We start from the raw sequence: 23,133 nt of genomic DNA, 5'->3' as shown, positions 1-23,133 counted from the left end.
ATTGTAGAGTTGATTGCACGACGACCAGGGGGACTGATCCCTATTTGTTCCCTCTGTTGTTTCTTTATCTGATTTCATTGAGAATTGAACCTGATATCTGACTAGTTACTCTGAACGCAAGGGAACTAATTTTATCAGGTTACTTATCTGGTTCTCTCATGAAATTTTTCAAATCAGCAAAATAAAAGACGCATAACTTATCAATATTACTATACATTCAAAAGTAAATATTTATTCTTTTAGTTTAGTTTGACATCAGTATTATTCTCAATCACTAGTTATGTCTTGTACCAACCAAAAGAGATCAACGGTATGAATCATATACTATATATACATATCATTGTAGATAATAAATTTGCGGACGAGAAAATAAAATCAAGACCGAAAATATCGCAACAATCGTAGTAGTTGATTTTGAATATTTGAGTGTACAATCTCTATGATTCCTCTGATTCTACTTTTCTAGTATAAATTCAAGGGCCTTTGAGCTTGATCTTGAATTTGTATTTGATTTATCCGTCGCAAACACTTTAATTGTTGCCACGAATTTTATCACGAACAAGTAGCCTTGATCTTGAACGCCTTGTATTTGATTTGACTTCGTTCTTGATCTTGAATACTTGAATCGTTCTTCGTTCTTGAGCTTGAATACTTGATTTGTTCTTCGTTCTTGAACTTGAACTTGATTTCTTGAACGTGAACTTTGATTGCTTGAACTTGAACTTGATTGCTTGAAGCTTGAAACTTGTGGAGGAATTTGCAGTGTTTGATCCACGAGCTCTTTCTTGCTTCTTGTTATAACTTCTGGTGCCTTTTCTGAGTTATGAAGACCCCTATTTATAGTTGTGGAAGGGAAGAGTCATGATAAGAACAAACTCTTTCCGACCAATCAAATTGAAGGGTGACATGGCCGCATTTGATTGGCCAGAACATGTCACTTGCACACGTGGCACGATTTCATTGGCCTTTCAGTGTGACTGGGCATGCCTTGTCATTTTGACACATGGCATGATCCAATTGGCTCTTCCGTTTGACTTGGCGTGCCACGTCAATTGACACGTGGCACCAAACTGGGCATCTAGGAAGATGACATCTTGGGCTTAATAAAGTGGGCTCATCACTTTAGCCCAATTAAATGGGCTAGCCCAATGGATTAAGACTTATTTATTTAATCCGTACATGTTGGACTTACATAATTAATCCAATTATATCAGCTCATACTATTTATTTGGACCAATATATCTTGAATTTAAAATATAGTCTAAATTAATTTATGAATTTAATTCCGTAAATTTTATACGCCTACAAATGCCCCCTACTTCAAGACTTGTCAAAAAACTAGACTTGAAGTATTTACTGATAGCTCAAAATGACTCATTCCGTTAAAGTAAGGAAAAGAGTAATAGCTTTATTTGCTATTATTTCGGAAGTAGTACATCAAATCTCATTTTAAATGAAATGACGACTTATTGATTTCAAAAATTTGCAAGTGACTTATTTTTCTTGCATTTGCGATTTGTAGTGGGTTCACTTTTCCATTCACATGCACTAATAAAACAACTGATGCTTTAGTTGCCAACAAAGTAAAATGCTTCTTTCACGTGGATCAATATTAAATTTATAGAGACATCATCTTGATAGCCTGGTCTTTCGAGATATAGTCCAGCTTGTCCACGTAAGTAAGTTGCAATCATCCAAGGAATTGGATTTGTCTTACATGCCAATACTAATACACCCACTAAGTTATTTTCCTTATTTCAGTATAACTCAGAGTCCTTTTCCAAATCTGCTCGTAAGCAGTAGATACTCACCGTCTCGTAGCAATCCTTTCCGCTCTGGAGAATAACTCTTATAATTCGAATCCTTTCTGGAGTCTGATTAGAGCAGCTATCCCACATCGATACTTTCACGTTTCAACAGCTGACTTTGACATCTATATAAACCCATGTGCTTGTAATTGTTAAGCATTAATTCGCAGTTTTCGCAAGCCACTTGAGTCTAGTTGGACTCGGAAGCATCAACGCGAAGGTAATTTCTTCTTCTTTTCTTGTGCTTTTCTTCTTTCGTCGTCTTTTTTCCTTTTTGTAGGTCAAGCGAGAAAGATATGCTCTTGTTTAACAAGATGATCCACGCATGAAGAAGGCGGTCTTAGGGTGTGAGAGGATGGGTACTTATCCCTGCCCAAATATCGGAGGGATTATTTTCATGGCCCGATTCTTGGAGAGATTACTCTCAATGTGGCCCAATTCTTGGAGAGATTACTCTCAAAGTGGCCCAATTACCGGAGAGATTACTCTCAAAATGGCCCGATTCTTGGAGAGATTACTCTCAATGCGGCACAATTCTTGAAGAGATTACTCTCAAAATGACCCGATTCTTGGAGAGATTACTCTCAATGTGGCCCAATTCTTGGAGAGATTACTCTCAAAATGGCTCGATTCTTGGAGAGATTACTCTCAAAATGGCCCGATTCTTGGAGAGATTACTCTCAAAATGGCCCGATTCTTGGAGAGATTACTCTCAGAATGGCTCGATTCTTGGAGAGATTACTCTCAAAATGGCCCGATTCTTGGAGAGATTACTCTCAAAATGGCTCGATTCTTGGAGAGATTACTCTTAAAATGGCTCGATTCTTGGAGAGATTACTCTCAAAATGGCCCAATTCTTGGAGAGATTACTCTCAAAATGGCCTGACTATCGGAGAGATTATTCTCAATGTGGCCCAAACTATCGGCGAGGCCAACTTAAGGTGCAAAGGGACTCATATGTCCACCTTAAGATTGGAAAGTTATAGTTCCTTTTAAGGACAAACCCACGAAGAGGCCAACTTAAGGTGCAAAGGGACTTATATGTCCACCTTATGATTGGAAAGTTATAAAGCTTCAACTTGAAGGCAACATCGACATGAACACTTGGAAAACTTTGAAGATTTGGCGGACTTTGCAGACTTCAACTCGAAGATTCAGAGGGCTTAAACAATTCAACTTTAAGATCGGCGAATTTGAAGACTGAAACTTGAAGACCGCCGAACTTGAAGACTTCAACTAGGGGGCTTAAATATTTCAACTTTAAGACCGGCGAATTTGAAGACTTCAACTTGAAGACCGACGGACTTGAAGACTTCAACTTGGGGGCTTAAATATTTCAACTTTAAGACCGGCGAATTTGAAGACTTCAACTTGAAGATCGACGGACTTGAAGACTTCAACTTTGAGACTTGGAGGGCCTAAATATTTCAACTTGAAGATCGGCGAATTTGAAGACTTCAACTTAAAGACCGACGGAGTTGAAGATTTCAACTTGAGGACTTCAACTTGAGTACCGACGGACTTGAAGATATCAATTTACCATGGAGGGTTTCCCCTTTTAAATCAAATGAGATCAAAGTTTCACAAGAGGATGACATTTCAGCTTGATTTTGCATTCCTCCATACTTCACTCGGACAACAATTGGGGCAATATGTATCTTTTGAACTTATGCGACTGAACTTAGAATGAAACTCTAAGCTGCCTACGTACCTCGGTGAAGAGGATCAAGTCATACCGTAGTTCAGACTGAGTAGAATTTTTTTTTTTTACCTAGGCTGCCTCTTTCGAGATTTTCAACCTAGCGGACATATATATATATATATTTTTTTTTTCGTCCTAACTTTTGCCAAGGCCGCCTTTTTCGAGATTTTCAACCTAGCGGACATATTTTTTTTTTACGTCCTAACTTTTGCCTAGGCCGCCTCTTTCGAGATTTCAACTTAACGGACCCTTTTTTTTTGGGCCGTACACAGTTTATACTCTTGCGGGCCAGGAGTGTAGCAACATGCAGTTTAGGCTCGTGCGTCAAGGAGCGTCATGACTTTCAGTTTAGGCTCGTACGTCGAGGAGCGTTATGACTTGCAACTTCATGGATAATACTTCTTCAAAAACTTGCCGTTGATAGGGCCGATTCTCATACCATCTGCATCAACCAGCTTGTAAGCCCCACTTGAATAAGCTTCTTGTACGACATATGGCCCATCCCATTTTGAAGTGAACTTCCCTACAGGTTTAGGGGAAGTAATTATGGGTCTTCGTACGGCAAGGACTTGATCTCCTACTTGAAAGGATCTCGGACGAACTCTTTTATTGAAGGCGCGAGATAATCGAGCTTGATAACATTCAAGGCTCTGTTGAGCTTCCAATCTCTTTTCATCAAGAGCTTCCAACTCTGCTAACCGAAGTCGAGCATTTTCTTCATCAGTGATCCTTTCTTGAATAGCCAGTCGTAACGAAGGTATTTGACGCACAAGTGGCAAGACGGCTTCGACTCCATAAACGAGTGAATAAGGAGTCGCCTGTGTTGGCGTGCGGTAAGTCGTCCTATATGCCCATAGAGCTTCTTCCATACGGTCATTCCAATCTCGTTTGGATTTGGAGACAACTTTCTTTAACAAGTTGCATAGAGTCTTGTTGAATGCCTCAGCTAGACCATTGGCGGCAGCATTGTACATCGAAGAGTGACGTTGCTTGAAGCCAAAGAGATCACAAATCTTGTTCATCAGCCTATTGTCGAATGGCTTTCCATTATCCGTTATTATGTAACGAGGAATGCCAAATCGATAAATAATGTTTACTCGGATGAAACTTGCGACATTTTCCTTCTCTACTTCTTTAAGAGCAACAGCTTCAGCCCATTTTGAGAAGTAGTCAGTTGCAGCCAATATGTATAGGTGCCCACCAGAGGACTTTGGCAGTGGTCCAACAACATCCAATCCCCAAGCGTCAAATGGCCAGGATGCAACAGTCGGGTGCAACACTTCAGGAGGTTGATGAATAAAATTCGCATGGAATTGACAAGCCTTGCATCTTCGAGCAGTCCAAGCAATCTTTTACCATCGTAGGCCAATAATATCCCATCCTTTTTATATGGAAGTGGAGCTTTGGTCCGGACTAGTGTGAACCACATACCCCAGAATGCGCCTCTTGCAAAGCTTGGAGAGCTTCTTCTTCTCCTAGGCATCGCAAGAGTAATCCCTCGAACGACCTTCTGTATAGAGTATCCCTGTAGTAAAGGAAGCGAGGTGCACGACGACGGATTTCAGTCCTTCTCCTCGGATTTTCTGGAAGTATCCCATAGCATAAGTAGTCGATAATGGGTTGTCGCCATTCTTCTTTCTCAACTTCAGAAACAGCAACAAGATGCTTGAGTTCGTTTTCTTCACCTTCAACTTCATTTGGCGGCGGTCTACCCATTTTTGGCAGACGGTAACTTGCGCTTGGTCAGGCGGGGCTAATGATGAAGCTAGAGCAGCTAAAGCATCGGCCTTCTTATTTTCTTTCCTTGGCACATGCTGAATGGTCACATCACTGAGCCACCCCATCAACTTTTTTGCGTAATTATGATATGGGCGTAGTTCATGCTTCTTGACCTCGTAACTACCCAAAAGCTGATTGACCACTAACTGGGAGTCACCAAAGACTTGCAATTGCAATTGCTTCATATCAACGGCCATTTCAAGCCCAAGTATTAATGCTTGATATTCAGCAACATTGTTGGAACAGAGTTGTGTCGAGGTGAAGGAGTAGGGCAAGACTTCACCTTGAGGAGTGACAAATACTACGCCAACCCCGGCTCCCCCATGATGCGAAGCACCATCAAAGTACATCTTCCATGGAGGTTGAACTTCAACCACCATTGTGTCCTCATCAGGTAGTTCATCAGTTAGCTCCCAGTCATCAGGTATCGGATGATCTGCCAAGAAGTCTGCCAATGCTTGTCCTTTTACGGCCGTTTGAGGGATGTACAAAATCTCGAATTGTTGAAATTGGAGGTACCATCTCGCTAGTCGATCACTAAGAACAGGTTTTGACATCATGAACTTGATGGGATTTGCTTTAGAAATGAGACGGACAACATGAGCTTGAAAGTAGTGCTTCAACTTTTGAATTGAGAAGACTAGCGCCAAACACAAATTTTCAATTGGCGAATAATTCAACTCGTTAGGTGTCATCATCTTGCTCAATTAGTAAAGGGAGTTTTCTTTCCCCTCACTATTTTCTTGGGCCAACAGTGCTCCAACAGACCTTTCTTGTGCCGCAATGTATAGTATCAATGGCTTTCCAGGTATAGGGGCTGCTAAAACTGGAGGCTTCATCAAGTAGGATTTAATGCTCTCAAAGGCATTACTGCATGCTTGGTCCCATTTGAAAGGACTCCTTTCTTCATAAGGCGACTGAATGGTTGACACCTCCCAGCTAGGTTCGAGATGAATCTCCTAAGGTACGCTAACTCTCCTTGCAGACTTTTCAATTCATGGATATCTCGAGGCTCAGGCATTTTCAAAATGGCATCCACTTTGGCTTGATCAATTTCGATCCCTCGATGTCGGACAATGAAACCAAGGAACTTTCCAGAAGTAACTCCAAAGGCACATTTCAATGGATTCATCCTAAGTTGGTACCTCCTGAGCAATTCAAATACCATCCTCAAGTCTTTCATGTGGTCGCCCTTCTCTCTTGATTTCACCACCAAGTCGTCAACATAGCATTCGACATTCTTGTGGAGAAGATCGTCGAAAATATTCTGCATAGCCCTTTGGTAAGTAGCACCAGCGTTCTTCAAGCCAAAAGGCATTACCTTGTAGCAATAAATACCCTTTGGGGTACGGAATGCAGTAAGCTCTTCATCTTTTGGTGCCATGCGTATTTGGTTATAGCCCGACGAACCGTCCATAAATGACATTGCCTCATACCCAGTAGTAGCATCGATCATCAGTTCTGGAATGGGAAGTGGGAACTCATCTTTCGGACATGCATTGTTAAGATCCCTAAAGTCAACGCACACTCGAATCTGGCCATTTTTCTTCCTTACAGGGACAATACTTGAAACCCATGTTGGGTATTTAACTTCACGAATAAAGCCAGCTTCATGAGTTTGTTAACTTTTGTTTCAATCAAGGGAACCAAGTCTGGCCTAAAACGCCTTTGAGCTTGTTTAACAGGGCGAGCACCATTTTTGACTGCAAGGTGATGGACTGCTACTTTCGGGTCCAAGCCATGCATCTCTTTATAACTCCAAGCAAAGACATCCCTGAACTCTTTGAGTAACTCAATATAAGTGCTCTCTTCATCAGCTTCTAGTAAAGCACTTAGGTAGGTGGGTCTGGGTTCTTCATCGGTGCCAAGGTTAACTTCTTTTAAGGCATCAACTGTCGTCTTGACTCCTTCTTCAAGTTCAGGTGGATCATCTTTCACATCTTCATCTTCTTGAGGGTCTCCATCATTGGAGGATATGTGATAACACGGCGAAACATCCTCCAATTCCGCATTATCTTCCATCGAAGACGAAACACCATTCTCGCCTTGTACAGTGACATGATACGAAGAACCTACACTTTCTTCATCTTCATCACGTTCCTTAGTATAGACACAGTATATGGATTTACCTTCAGTACTTCTTTACATGAAACCACAAGTTTTGTTTGTCGCCTCATTCTAGAAGGAACCAAACTATGGAAATCCTTAGAGATCTCATGGATTTAGGGTGAAGCCGGGTGTTCTTATGCTTTGAAAATTTCTCCGGAACTTGTTCCCCTTCTTTAGTGGACCCAATCTTTCAAACACGGAGGTCCTCACAGGTGATTTTCCAAGTTGATCAAAGACGGAAGGCTTGTTAGAAGCGGCTGATTCATCTTCTACAGTGATATAATTGCTGCTCGCCCTTCTTATTGAGATGCGCACTGGTGACGGTTTTTTGTATCCCAAACCTTCACGTGGTTGCCTCGTTGCAGCTTCTGATGGGAGCTTCCCTAACTTTGACGGCTCATTGGGATTGTATCCAGCTTTTGTGAATAACTTGTAAGCGTTAGGGTCAAAACCTTCATCTGTTCGCTTTGTAGGGAGTGCCACATTCTGCAAACGATTTTGGGTTACAAACCCTGCAAGCGGCATTGAGGACGACTTTACTGCCTCAATTCGTTTGACCGGAAGAGTTAACTCCTTTGGCATGTTGGTTTGGATATTATATGATTCGCCCTCGTCTTTCTTCCTTTTAGGGACATATTGGAGCGCGGGACTTACTTTCTTTCCATAGGACACAATACCCCCTTTATGAGATTTATTCATGTTGGCAGGTACCTCATTTGTGTCAACTTTGGCTTTACCAATAGTCACCTCAGCTCTTTTAGTTATGGGTCCGTCATTCTTGCTTTTCATACCATCATCAGCTTTCAGCTCCTTCACAATGCGGTTCTTCAAGTAGAACTTTGCATCGACGAAGTGTGACTCAGCCTCGGTAAATGGCTCATCATCAGCAACTATCGTCTTCTCGACTTCACCCTCGTAGTATTTTAAACATTGATGGTAGGTAGATGGAACAACTTTATTCTCATGTATCCAAGGCCTCCCAAGAAAAACATTGTATGAAGTCTTCGCGTCGATCACATGCAGCCATGCACTTGATTGCATATCTTCAATAGTGATTCCCAGCCTGATCGCGCCTATGGCTCTTTGCCCCCCTTGGTTGAATCCTTGGATCATCACACGACTTTCTGAGAGTTCGTTCATGGGAATACCAAGTTCTTTCACAGTATGGATTGGCAAAATGTTCACTGAGGATCCTCCATCAACCAAAATCCGGTTTACCCTTTCATCGCGCATATCGCCAACCAGGTACAATGCGCGGTTATGAGGAGTGTCACCTAGCAAAAGATCGTCATTTGTGAACGTGACCTTTTCCTCACAAGCATTAACTTCTTGAGGAGCGGACTCGATGGGCTTTTCCGAAGATGGTGCCAACGGTAGGTCATCACTCTTTTCTTCCCCTTTGTCAGCATGGCAACAAGAGGCATCAATGCCCTCATGGGAAATATTCGTGCGGAACCAACTTGGTAAAAACTTCTCCAAGGTCACTGGATTTCGTGGCTTTTGAGGGTGGTGCATCTCCACTTTTGCTTTCTTCAAATGCCTAACTGGATTCCTTTTTATGGGTCTTTTTACCATCATCTTCCTTGTTGGTTGTTCCACTAATTCTATTCGTGGGCTCCTTTTGTGGCGCCTATGACGAGTCACCAACGTCCAACCTTCATCATCATCAGGTTGGTTGACTTCAGCTTTGTCGCTCTCTAGTAATTCTTCATTTTTACTTTCTTTAAAACCATATAATTCATCCGAACTGAATGAGCCAATGGTGATAGAGACTTGGTTTGCGCTTTCTTTCTCATCTTCAAGCACGATCTTCTTTTCGCGAGCCAAGTCCATGACTTTATCCTTGAAGAGAAAGCACTTCTCCAGAGGGTGGCTTACTAGTCGGTGATATTTGCAGTAATTTGGGTCATTTGTTTTCCCAGCTTCATTTGGCCGCTTCATCTCTGGAAGCTCAATGAGATTTAACTCAAGGAGTTCTTCAAAGATAGCTGGCACATCGGAATCTAGAAATGGGTACTCTTTCTCTTGCATTTCTTTTAAAGTCAACTTTCCACTTGGCTTATCGTGAAAAGAAGTGGATTTCATACTCTGCTTTTTGCTCACCTTCGTCGTGAACTTCATAGGTGACGTGTTGACATTCATAGCTTCTTTGCTTTCAGACTTGGGTACGAACTTGCCCCACTTCCTGACTTCTTGCTTGTCATTCGCTTTGCGAGGTTCATAGATGGGCAGCCTTTCATTTCCAGCGGAGGCCATGCTCAATTCCATGTCATGGGCACGAGTTGCAAGTTCTTCAAATGTGCCAGGCTTGATACCTTGCAAGATGTAGCGCAATCCCCAATGCATGCCTTGGATGCACATCTCTATGCCTGAAGCTTCACTAAGCCTGTCTTTGCAGTTGAGGCTTGCATTCCTCCAACGATTGATAAAGTCGATAACTGGTTCCCCCTTTCGTTGACGAGTATTTGTAAGTTCTATCATACTCACAGTACATCTCGTACTATAAAAGCGGTTGAGGAACTCTTGCTCTAGTTGATCCCAGCTATCGATAGATCCAGCCTCGAGGTCCGTGTACCAGTCAAAAGCATTTCCTTTTAGCGAGCGGACAAACTGCTTGATGAGGTAATCTCCATAAGTCCCAGCATTGTTGCACGTCTCCACGAAGTGCGCAACATGTTGCTTTGGGTTACCTTTACCATCAAACTGTTGAAACTTCGGAGGTTGATAGCCAGCAGGCATCTTCAACATATCGACCCTTGCAGTGTACGGCTTTGCATATGTAAGGGAGGATTTGGCAGCAACTTCATATTTGTTCTTAATGGTTCCTTCGATGAACTCCTTCAGTTGATCGATTGGAATCATCCCTTCAGATGAGACAGGGATAGCCTTAGTGGATGCTGCTTGTCTTGGGGGAGAGTCACTCTCTAGAACCTCTGGGAGCTTGCCGGGTGCATGGGTGGATTCTTCTTCCATCAAGATTCCCACCCTGTCTGTTAGCTTGTCAATTCTAGCCTCTTGATTTTGCATGCATTTGGTCAAGCCAGCGATTGCTTCCGTCAAGTTTGCCAACTGCTCCTCCATAGATGAAGTGTTTGTCACCATGGCTTGCATGATTGTCGTGGACGACGGAGAGTAGCATGGATTTTCACACAGATTGATCCTTGATTGGCTCACGCTATGTGGTGTAAGTGGGGAGGATCCATCACTTGAAGCATCATCATCTTCCTTCACAGCAGAGTGCTTGGATCCGGAGAGGTCAAGCAGAGCAAGAGTTTTCTTGATCTTTTCAGCAACATCGCTTCCTCCTTCAGATGCGTTTGTGGAAGATCTTGCTCCTTTTGAGGATGAAGATCCGAAAACAGGGGTTGATGCGGACGGCACTTGGGGTGCTTGTTGTCCTAAAGAGCTTGCTTTACTCCTCGTAACTGGTCCGAAGCTTCCAAAGGTGACATCGAGGATGCTTTCCACATCAGTATAGAACCTGGAGTTAGCAGCCTTGGTGGAAGTTGAAACGGAGTTGATTTTCTTTGAAGCCATTTCAATGTTATTGGTATTTGGTGAATGAAAAGTTGAGATGAGAGGTAGATACTTTCCCACTGGGCGTGTCAATTTGTTTGCAACAAATTATATGTGATACAAAAATAAATTGCAATCACAAAATAAATACGAAGAAACATAGTTTTATTGATAAAATGATGCGGGTACAATCCTGTTTCTCCCTTGATTCTTCTCTCCTGATAATCTCCGTGATTCGAGGGCTTAAGCCGCGTATTTCTCGAATGTAGGATGATGCAGACCTCCTGGGGATGTATTTGATCTCCAGCTTCTTGAACTATTTGATTGTCAAGAAGTATCCGGCCATATTTTGATCTCTTTGTGAATATCCCAAGAGTTTATGGGATTTTGAGACACCTCTTCAAGGGAATATGCATCCTTTTATATAGGTGTGAGTTAGAGTTTAGGGTAGAGCAGCCTCCAAGAAACCCTAATAGACTCCTAGGATTTCTAGAGTCCTGTAGTATCTTTAATTTAGGATTTGACTTTTTCCTTAAAATTTCGATGTCTACATTAATAAATCCACCTTTTAGCATTATATAGCAATAGAATTGACCATATTAACCTTTACTGTCTCACATAAACACTCCTAACACATATTCCAACACTATTTACTCCAAGGACAATGTAGGAAAAAAATAATTAATTCATTATTGAAATCTGGAAAAATCACTTATTTTGGACCACAAAAAAAGGCCAAAAGATTACTTATTTTGGACCGGAGAGAATATTTATTTATCTATATATTGGCAATATCGATCAGCACATGTCACTCTGCGTGTCTCATTGTAGCAAGTGCACATGTCTCTCTTTGTGTTCTCTAATCTAGCAAGTACTACAAAACAACTCAAAATTCTGTGTGCTCTTTCAACCGACGGACCCTCTCTCAAGTGTTAATAATTGAAATACCAACTACACCCCTATAATTGTGATCATAAAAAAATATAGCAAGGGCGGAAATGTACATTCACAGCCTCACACCAAACTCCAAAAGTGAAAATGACTGTGCTCCAAGACCACAGAAAGCACAGCCAAAAGCCTCTTGTTTTGGGTTTGTTCTTTTTCCGGCTCTTATTTGTATGTGCAAATGTGCATTATATATAGACGGAGAGAATTCAATCTACGTTCTATACAAGCATTCGTAAACCTTTTCCAGCAAAATAACCCTTCCCAACACTTAGAAAAGAGTTTCAAGAATCAAGATTAATTAGAGAATGAGTTCAACAAGCAGGGCATGGGTTACAGCAGTGAGCTTGGGAGTAGTAGAGGCACTGAAAGATCAAGGAATTTGTAGGTGGAATTACACCTTGAGAACAATACATCAACACGCAAAGAACAATGTAAGGTCATATTCACAGGCCAAGAAGCTCTCTCCTCGCTCTTCTTTGGTTTCTGCAAACAAACATCAATTGAAGCAGTCTGAGGAGTCTCTGAGGAAAGTCTTGTATTTGAGCTGTTGGGGTCCTAATTGAAACCAATAGTAGTTAAATTTTGTGTCATCTTTCTGTACATAGTCTTTGACAATATTGAGAGGCCAAATGATGAATGGATAAACCGGTAATCCGTAAAGGTTGAGGCTAAATTGCCCGGCTAAAATTAATGGATAGATCTTTTTTTGACTTTTGCAATCCACATATCTTGGACTCAATTATCTTGTAACTTTGAGGTTTTGCACCATTTTATATCGTTAAATTCATTTCTCATTTTTCGTTTAAAAACATTTGAAGTGAAATCGACGAGTACTACTTTTTGTTATTACAAAAGCCCACCATTGATGGATGCTGGGGTTTAGGCAAAAAAAAGGTTAGTACATAGAGGAGGACATAAACCATACCCTCCAAACTACAGTGAAAAGTGTTAATAATCATCCTTATGTTAAACCAGTGGCGGATGCACATGGGTGCTTAAGCACCCATTAACTTTGACCATATTAATAAATTTATATAGGCAACTGTACAAATATTTAAATAAATATTGAGCGAGCACCCACAAGTAAATTCATTTTTCCTCTTCTTTTGAAGTTTTTATCGGCGAGTACCCATAATTTTAAAATCCTGGATCCGCCACTGTGTTAAACCGTAGGAAGGAAGAAGACTTGGCCTGGGAGATTATTTTCATTAATTCCTAAAATATGGAAGAATTCCAGGAATTATTACTGAAGTTTAAAAATTTATAGTTCAAAACCTTAGGAATTGTTCTTGGATTTGAAATATATAATGGAATTCCAGGAAAATTCATGGAGTTAAAGCCCGTATTACTTTGAATTCCAAGAACTTTTATTGGAGTTTGAGTGTACTGTCTTTAACTTTTGCCACAAAATTGAAAGCACAAATCCAACAGAACTCCTTCGGCGATATATACTTTGCTCCCTAGCATCTATAAAGTGATAAATATCGCATTATATTTAGCAGCGATATACGAGACAGAAAAGGATAACTTGTTTGTATGTATAGAGAATTTTTTAACTCAAATTTGGTCGTTGATAGCATTATCCACTGGCTCATATAATTATCCATCGCCACATAAACAAACCACCATGGTTTTAGAATTTTGAAGACGACACTAGTTTGGTTGAATCTGAATAAGTTTTAAAAATATCATACCACAACGTTATAAATTTTCAACCGTGTGAGCTGCACGTGGTTACTTTGAAGCACGTAACTCCACAACATTTAAGTGGTTTTGTTTTCAAGATCTTTTCCCATGGTTAAGTAGTCTTTGCCAATCCGTGTGCATTTATCTTATTGTTCATGTATTTAGGCATTATATGCACATCAGCACGTCTCAAATAATCCAAACAAGATACCAAATTTCTGTGTGCTCCCTCAAGCCGATTCTCCACTCTCAAGTAGTAATACTTGAAATACCAACTACACACTCAAATATTCTCTCATGAAAATTATGCGAGGGCAAAAATGTACATCCACATCTGCACACCAAAGTGCGGAAAACCATGCTCCAAATCTACAGGAATCCACAGCCAACAACATCTAGTTTTGTTGAGCACTTACCGAGACAGCACTTACCTATGGATGATTTCTGTACAAGATAAAATGAATTTACCGAACCATAAATTACTTGAATGTTGTATGATCTCCGTACAAGAAATGAATTTACTGAACCATACCGATTCAAAGCTCCTAAACTTTACTAAACTTAGGATGGTTTGATTATCTCCACATAAAATCGCATTAATTTGTACAATATTTGGTTAGAACTCGAGGAGTTTTAATCTTCACGTAAAATTAATATGGCGTTTTTCATTGTTCCTTTTAGCTTTCCTAAATAAACATGCATAAATTATGTCAAGTGTGTGTGTATATATAATTATAATATTATATAGGATAGGATGAATATGAATAATAGTAATACATATATTAAAATGCTAAGCTAACTATTATAACAGTAAAAGGATTTTTTTTTTATATAAAAAGTTAAAATAAATATCTTGAATTATACATATTATACTAATATGTTAAACATTCAATAAAAAATAAAGCCTATATTACATAATTCTTGTATTATTAAGTTTTATACTACTATAATTTCATACATTACTATCGCTGTATTAATAATTCCTCCCTAACTTATTAAGTATTTGAACCTAACCCCCGTGAGGGATGGTGTCCAACCCCTTGTCCTCTGATAAAAATTGAATAAATCAGTACATAAATGTTGTCCCCTGTTTTCACGAATAAAATAACTAGAAAACCACTTGCTGCAACTGTAAAGAGCACACAGTTCTCCAAACAGCCACTGGTTTATCACCTTTAGCTTGTCCAAAAGGTCCGATTCTCTCAACACACTTGAGTTCTTTTTTTCTTTTGCCTATAAATTCAGCCTTAGCTTCACACTCCTGGTATCAACTTCAAAATCATCAAATCAAAAGATAGATAAGCAAAAGCAGGATTCTATCTATTTTAAAACGAAATAGAAAATATAGAGGTTCGATTATATTTATTTAAGAAGAAAACCATGAGTTCAAGCAGGAAAGCGTGGATAGTAGCAGCGAGTGTTGGAGCAGTGGAAGTTTTAAAAGATCAAGGTTTCTGCAGATGGAATTACCCTTTGAGGTCCTTCGCTCAACACGCAAAGAATAACATGAGATCTTTCTCTCAAACTAAGAAGCTTTCTTCTTCTTCTTCTTCTTCTTCATCGTCACTGATTGCAAGTAGTGAGAAGCCAAAGCAATCTGAAGAATCTTTAAGGAAAGTTATGTACTTGAGCTGTTGGGGTCCCAACTGATCTTTCTTCCCAGAAACATAGTTTTTAGAAACAGAAAGAAATGTAGGGCTATGATTGTAAATAGAATTTTATGGTATTCGACCTCGAGAGACGCGTGTATTTCGAATTATTTGTATGAAAGTTGATAAACTGATGGTTATTAAACCAGTTACTCCTACTTAGTATTTTGTTCACTTCAACATGCTTGCAAATAATATTGAATGTTACTTTTATGGTCTGAATAATTCATCAATATTTTTCAGCATATGGAGAAGTCGTTTCTCATGGTCGTCTCTGCTCTTGATGTGAGATCAATACTGCAGAACATCATAAAAGATATAGTAAATCAAATAGAAAAATTGACAAATACAGGTAAGTTAAAGGAATTTTATTTTGAGGGAGACTCAACCAACTTGTATGACATGTCAGCTCCCTCCTTTTATCTCTATGACACTACGTGTTTCCCATTCCACCATCTCATTTCTCATCTTTTTTACCCAATTTTACTGAAGAGTGGGTCCTTCATTACTTACTTTTGCTCCTGTTTCTCTCAGCAGTGATATTCAGTCCTCCTTTTTCTTCTTTCAACTTTTACTAAAATGCATCATCTCTTTAATTTTGAGTCAAATGCATTTTGTTCCTTTCCTTCTCCAACGCAGTCTCGTAGAATCCAACCATCAAATATTTTTATTAACACTTTCAACTCAAACAACGATTCAAATTTAGCATATGCCACTAAGAATCCAACAATTTTCAATTATCGCAGAAAATAAAGTACACGATAAAAATTCAAACCTAGAATCCCATATCATCACAAAAGAAAAGGTCTTCAAACCTAAAGATATTCAAAGTTGTATCCAAGCAACAATACTAAAATTAAATGATAAATGTGAAGTAGAGTTTATATCACTGCACACTAGTGAGATATCAGATTAATAAGCTTCAACCAAACTATTGATCCGACAATTACAAAGGAACTAGAAAGCATAGATATCTCAAAAAATCAATGATTCTCCCGCAAAAATATTTTGCCTATCAGTTTTCTATTTTAAAATACAGGAAAAAAAAAATCAGTCATTCTTCTTTTTACACTCTTGAATTTGGACAAGCATACACGAACAACGACCCTAAAAATCCACTTGTTCTGTTCCTTTTAGAAAAGCAGTAGAAGATAGAGGATAAAAGTTGACAGCTTTTTCATTTTGTCATCCCGTAAAGTTGGTAAAAATATGAGGGAGGGAATTGAGAAAAGGGGATAGAGACACGTGGGACCCATATTTCCATTTGTCAAATAGGTAGAGGTGCCTCATACAAGTTTTGTTGGTTGGTCTCACTCAAAATAAAATTTCTCGCTAAGTTTGATTACAATAGTAGAGAGTGTTGGATTATATATCGCAGCGGAAGCAATTATAGTATCATATTCACGTGTGAATTAAACGATTAGCACATACGGAGATTATTCGAGTCACCTCTTGAAGCGTGAACGAAACAAATTAATCTCAGTCTTCAGTTCCAGAGTTGCTAGACCGCGACCTCAGTAAAACCTCCACAGTCTTCTACCGCGTTACCTAAATAATATCCGGAAAGAGAGAATTTCGGGTGGGCGAAATTCCAAGGAAGAAACACGTGTAAAAACAGTGTAAAAAACGGCTAGCCCTATATGGAGTATGTATATAGCCACGTTTTTTTAGGTTAAAACCCTTTTCCAAAACCTGTTAGGTTTTCTTCTTCCACTAAGGATATGTTTCCTTTATTTTCTATTATTTAGGCACAGTAGGGACCACATAATTTAATTAACAAGGTTTCCTATTGTGGAATTAATTTCAAAATTTGAAATTACTTTCTACCATAATAAATTACGAATTATTCCACTAAAAATTCGTAATTGCACTCCTTAGTTTAGTTTTGAAATTCTTCCATAAAACATTATTTAACTGTCCATGTTAAGATTCAGATACTAACCAATCAAATTAAATTACTGACAATTTAATTTATTGATTACTTCATTTAGACTTTCACTTAACTTATTTCATGTGTTAGATAAAAAAATTCACCGGCCGAGTTTACACATGAAAACTTATAAGCTTTCATAAAGGAGTATCATCAATCTAAAAAATCGAGACATGAATTCTATCAACTGATTATTACTTCGCCAATGTATATCATTATTGTCCAATTTATTAGGCTTATTGACCCATGAAAGAATCTCGCCTTTTAATAAATCAAAATAATAAATGACACACACAACTAATAATAATTATGTCAAGATTAAGAGTATAAGTACATTGAATGGACTAGAGAAATTATTTTATTAAGTCAGTATAAAATACTTATCTCTACTTGATCCGTTCAATACATACAAAATGTACTAGCACAAGAAGTCAGAATTAAACCATGCCATCATCAAGATAAATTATATTTAATCTTGTACTACAACCATTCCGATGGTCTGTCCAATTCCATCATTAGATTGTGAACATAAACTTAATGACTTATAAGAACCGGTGATTTAATTTTCCGTGTATAAGCTAAACTATAAACGCTAAATCATCTACTATATAAGCAAAGACACACAGAAAAATACATGATCTATTTAAAATAAAACTTTATTGAATTGAATAAATGAATAAACAATTGTTCCATAAAGAATACTATAACAATACGCATGGTTTATAGTATATCGTAACAATCTCCCACTTAGACTCATAACCATGCATCTACAATTTTGATACCCATTCCGTCTACATGCCTATCAAAAGTCTTCTGTGGCAAGCTCTTAGTAAACGGGTCTGCCAAGTTGTTCTCCGATGCAATCTTGGTGACTACTACATCCCCTCTTTGCACTATCTCACGAATTAAATGATATTTACGCTCAATGTGCTTTGCTCTTTTATGGCTTCGTGGCTCCTTCGAATTTGCAACCGCACCACTATTATCACAATAAAGTGTTATTGGTGCTTGAATCGAGGAAACCACACCCAACTCTCTTAGGAAGTTCCCGAGCCAAACCGCCTCTTTGGCTGCCTTAGAGGCTTCCACATATTCGGCTTCCATGGTGATATCAGCAACACAAGTTTGCTTGATGCTCCTCCAACTTATAGCTCCACCTCCCAGAGTAAACACATTTCCTGAGGTAGACTTTCTAGAATCTCTATCTGATTGAAAGTTCGAATCAGTCCCAATAGGCACAAGGTCATCCGAATGGTAGACTAGCATGTAATCCCTAGTCCTTTTTAGGTACTTGATTATATGCTTAACCGCTATCCAGTGATCTCTCACAGGATTTGACTGATATGCTAACAACGCCAACGATAAAGTAGATATCAAATGTAGTACATAAAATAGCATAGCAGATGCATAGGGGACCGCCTTTATCTTTTCTATCTATTTATCAGTTTTTAGGAGACTGATCTTTTGATAGAGAAATTCCGTGCCTGAAAGGGAGAATCCTTTCTTGGAATCATGAATGCTAAACCTGGAGAGTATTGTATCAATATAAAGAGCCTGGGATAAGCCTAATATCCTTTTCTTGCAATCTCGCAAGAGCTTGATCCCAATGATATGAGCCGCTTCTCCCAAATCTTTCATATCGAAGTGCGTGGACAACCACTGTTTAACTGAACCCAACATGCCCACATTATTTCCTATGAGCAATATGTTATATACATATAAGATTAAAAATGTCACTTTATCCCCATCCCATTTCTTGTACACACAAGATTCGTTAAGACACTGATCAAAACCAAAAGTTTTAAACACCTTGTCAAAACAAGTGTTCCATGCCCTAGATGCTTGTTTTAGTCCATAAATGGACCTTTTAAGCTTACACAACATGTGTTCCTTGCCACTTTCCCCGAAACAGTCTGGTTGCATCATATAGATGCGCACTCATCAAGACTTCCATTAAGGAAAGCTGTCTTAACATCCATTTTCCAAATCTCATTATAATAATGAGCAGCAATGAATAAGATAATCCTAATAGACTTAAGCATGGCTACCGTTGAGAAGGTTTCCTCATAATCGATCCTTTCTTTCTGAGTAAACCCTTTCGCTACAAACCTTGCTTTAAAAGTTTGCACTTTTCCGTCTACTCCTCTCTTTTTATTATAGATCCACTTGCATCCAATGGGTTTAATCTCATCAGGTGGTTCTACAAGATCCCAGACTTGATTAGAGTACATGGACCCCATCTCTGATTTCATAGCAACAACCCACTTATCAGCATCTTTATCATGTAGTGCTTGGTCGTAATTGACAGGTTCAGAAGTTGTCTCCTCAGGGATCCTATCATATGATTCTCCCAAGAGCGTATAACGAACTGGTCGTCTTATTTCTCTCCCACTACAACTACGCACTACATCAGTTGCAACTACACCATTATGTTCTCGTGGTTGAACCACATCATTATCAGGAACTTGAGTCTCCATGTTATCCACTGGGATATCAACGACTTCTTCCTGTTGTGCAGTCTACTTAACATGACTCCCACTACTTTGTGGTAGTATGACTTCGGGCATTTGTTCTTGCGAGACATTAAGTCTATTGACATTTCTCCCACTACTAAAATGCAACGGTATGTCAAAATCGACTTTCGGGGTTTGCATCTGGTCGTTTTATTTTTCAGATGACCGAGTTTCCATTCATTTACTAAGTTCCTGTAAAACAAGTTTACTTCTAGGAACATGGTTCATCAAATAGTCCTCTTCAAGAAACTTGGCATTTATGCTAACAATTACCTTATTTTCTTTAGGACAATAGAATAAACCACCTTTCGTCCCTTTTGGATAACCCACAAACCCACAAATACATCCGTTCTCGCCTCCAATTTATCCGTTTTCCCTTTTAGCACATGTGCCGGACAACCCCAAACTCGAATATGCTGCAAGCTAGGCTTACGCCCAGTCCACAATTCTGTAGGGGTCAAAGGTACAGACTTTGAAGGAACTGAATTCAGAACGTAATTTGCTATTTCTAAGGCATGTCCCCAAAAGGACGAAGGCAAACTGGAATAACTCATCATTGATCTAACCATTTTCATAAGAGTCCTATTTTTACTTTCAGCTACACCATTTTGTTGTGGAGTTCCTGGTGCAGATAATTGAGAGGTAATTCCACATTCTGATAAATAACTAATGAATTCCGCAGAGAGGTACTCCCCACCACGATCAAATCATAGTGTCTTGATATATTTATTATGTCGCTTTTCAATCTCTATCTTAAATTCTTTGTACTTTTCAAAACATTCAAACTTTCGACGCAACAAATAAATATATCCATACTTTGAGTAATCATCTGTGAAAGTCACAAAATACTCAAAACCACCTCTTGCTTCGACATTCCTTGGACCACACAAATCAGAATGAATTAACTCTAATTTATCACTTGCTCGATATCCTTTTGAGGGGAAATTTCGTTTTATCATTTTTCATTCTAAATAAGATTCACAAGTTAGTAGTACCTGCACTTTTAATGAACTTAAAGGTCCATCCTTAACAAACCTTGAAATTCTGTTTAGATTTATATGACCCAAACGCAAGTGCCATAAATATGTTTCACTCAATTCAGAAGAACGTTTTCTCTTATTTGGTAAATTAATATAATTCAGTTCTTTAGGTTGTAACAGTTTAGGAAAAGAGTCAACAATAAAAAGACCATTAATCAATGTAGCCGTAGAGAGATAACGTTTATTCTGACTAATAACCCATTTATCGATATCATGAAAATGAATGTTATAACCATCTCTCATAGCGATAGAAACTGAAATTAAATTCCTTCTAACGGAAAGTACATATAATGTGTCCTTTAAAGCTAATACTCTATCACTACCAAATGAAATACTAATGTTTCCTAATGCTAAAGCTGGGACTGCCGAACCATCTACTTGATAAACATTGATTTCTCCTCTACTTAGCCGTCGCGTTACCTGAAACCCCTGCAAATAAGTGCATACATGATTAGTGGCTCCCGAATCTACACACCATGACATGGTAGAAACAGCCGCTATAAGAGTTTCAACGACAAGTAGATGTAAATAAACTGGTTTATTATTCAGCTTGGCCAGATAAGCCGGACATTGCTTCTTATGATGCACAGGCTTCTTGCAGTGATAACACTTGCTCTTAGCCTTTTTCACACCAGCAGTTGCGCCACCAACATAGGGGTTTTGAGCCTTTTTCTTCTTCTGCCCGCCTCTCGGCTTAAAAGAAGAACCTACCTCAAAATTCAATGCCACATGAGGAGCTTGTTGCTTGATAATAGTCTCTATAGACTACAACTCAATTAGCAATTTCACAAGTGACAAATCCATTTTGTTCATGTTATAATTCAGGTGAAACTGCTGAAAATTGTCAGGCAGAGTCTGCACGATCATTTCAACCTGCGTATCCTTATCAATGTTAGCTCCAAGGACCTCCAGTTCATTCAGAAGACTGATCATCTTCAGAACATGGTCCCTAACAGATGAAACTTCAATCATTTAGGTATTCAGAATAGCTTTCATGGCCATCTGCTTAGCCACACGATTATGATCTCCAAACATTTCTGTGAGATTTTCCAGAATGTCATAAGCAGACTCCATAGACTGATGCTGATGTTCCACAACATTTGACATAGATGCCAGAATGTAACACTGCACCATCTCATCAGCCTTAACCCACTTTTGGTAAGCTTTCTGTTCATCATCCGTAGCATCATCTCCAGGTTTTTCTGGACACACCTCATCGAGTACGAATTTGTACTCTTCAGCAATTAGGACAATATCTAAGTTTCATTACCAATCAACATTATTCGGACCCTCAACTTTGTTTTGAGTAAGAATAGCAGTAAGGGGATTGAAAGCACTCATTCTTAATCTGAGAGATAATTAAACAAATAGATCAAAATCAGTCATGTATTATTGAATATTCAAATTCAAAACACACTACATACATATAATCTATGTACCTTGAACAACAAATTTCGATGGAAAACGAGCTATTCTTGCAATATACATATGTAATGATAGATTATTCACTCCATGAATTTAAACAGGCCATACTGAGATGGAGAGTAATCTATTAATTTAAGTTAACTAAATATCAACATTCAATATACTAGTCCCATTGACCAACATGCATACTTAGATGGAGAGTAAATACAAGTATTCAACAACTAGTATATCCTAGTGATTATCTATAATTAGTTTATCCGATATGGAAGAAAACCTACGTCAACGTGTAAAAATATTATATCACCAGAATTTAACCCTGGAGTCCATAGGAAGCGATCCCTAACAACACTTGATTAAAAACAACTCAAAAATATTTTTGAAAAATTTCTAGAAAATTAAATAAACGTCCAAAACACCATCTAAATGACCCCGAAAGCCCAAAAACGGCTTACTCAGATGGAGAGTAAATACAAGTAATCAACAACTAGTATAACCTAGTGATTATCTATAATGAGTTTATCCGATATGGGAGAAGACCTACATCAACGTGTAAAAACATTATGTCACCAGAATTTAACCCTGGAGTCCGTAGGAAACGATCCCTACCACCAATATATTAAAAACAACTCAAAAACATTTATGAAAAGTTTCTAGGAAATAAAAAAAAAGGTCCAAAACACCATCTAAACGACACCGAAAGCCCAAAAAACGGCATACTTAGATGGAGAGTAAATACAAGTCATTTACAACTAGTATAACCTAATGATTATCTATAATGAGTTTATTCGATATGGAAGAAGACCTACGTTAACGTGTAAAAACATTACGTCACCAGAATTTAACCCTGGAGTCTATAGGAAACGATACCTACCACCACTATATTAAAAACAACTCAAAAACATTTTTGAAAAATTTCTAGAAAATTAAATAAACGTCCAAAACACCATCTAAACGACCCCGAAAGCCCAAAAAATGGCTTACTCAGATGGAGAGTAAATACAAGTAATCTACAACTAGTATAACCTAGT

The 23,133-nt window shown here is 38.7% G+C and overlaps 2 protein-coding genes across 2 annotated transcripts; both read left to right on the top strand.

Annotated features, from left to right (window-relative positions):
• LOC109230482 lies at positions 12,014-12,572 on the top strand. The gene has a single exon (XM_019395974.1). It carries the CDS (start codon positions 12,168-12,170, stop codon positions 12,423-12,425), a length of 258 nt encoding a protein of 85 aa, XP_019251519.1. The 5' UTR covers positions 12,014-12,167; the 3' UTR covers positions 12,426-12,572.
• LOC109230481 lies at positions 14,610-15,345 on the top strand. The gene has a single exon (XM_019395973.1). It carries the CDS (start codon positions 14,929-14,931, stop codon positions 15,196-15,198), a length of 270 nt encoding a protein of 89 aa, XP_019251518.1. The 5' UTR covers positions 14,610-14,928; the 3' UTR covers positions 15,199-15,345.

The sequence above is a fragment of the Nicotiana attenuata genome, chromosome 7, assembly GCF_001879085.1.
Source record: "Nicotiana attenuata strain UT chromosome 7, NIATTr2, whole genome shotgun sequence".
In the NCBI taxonomy this organism is placed as follows: Eukaryota; Viridiplantae; Streptophyta; class Magnoliopsida; order Solanales; family Solanaceae; genus Nicotiana; species Nicotiana attenuata.
Note: the sequence above shows the minus strand (reverse complement) of the source record. Positions and strands in the feature narration are given on the sequence as shown.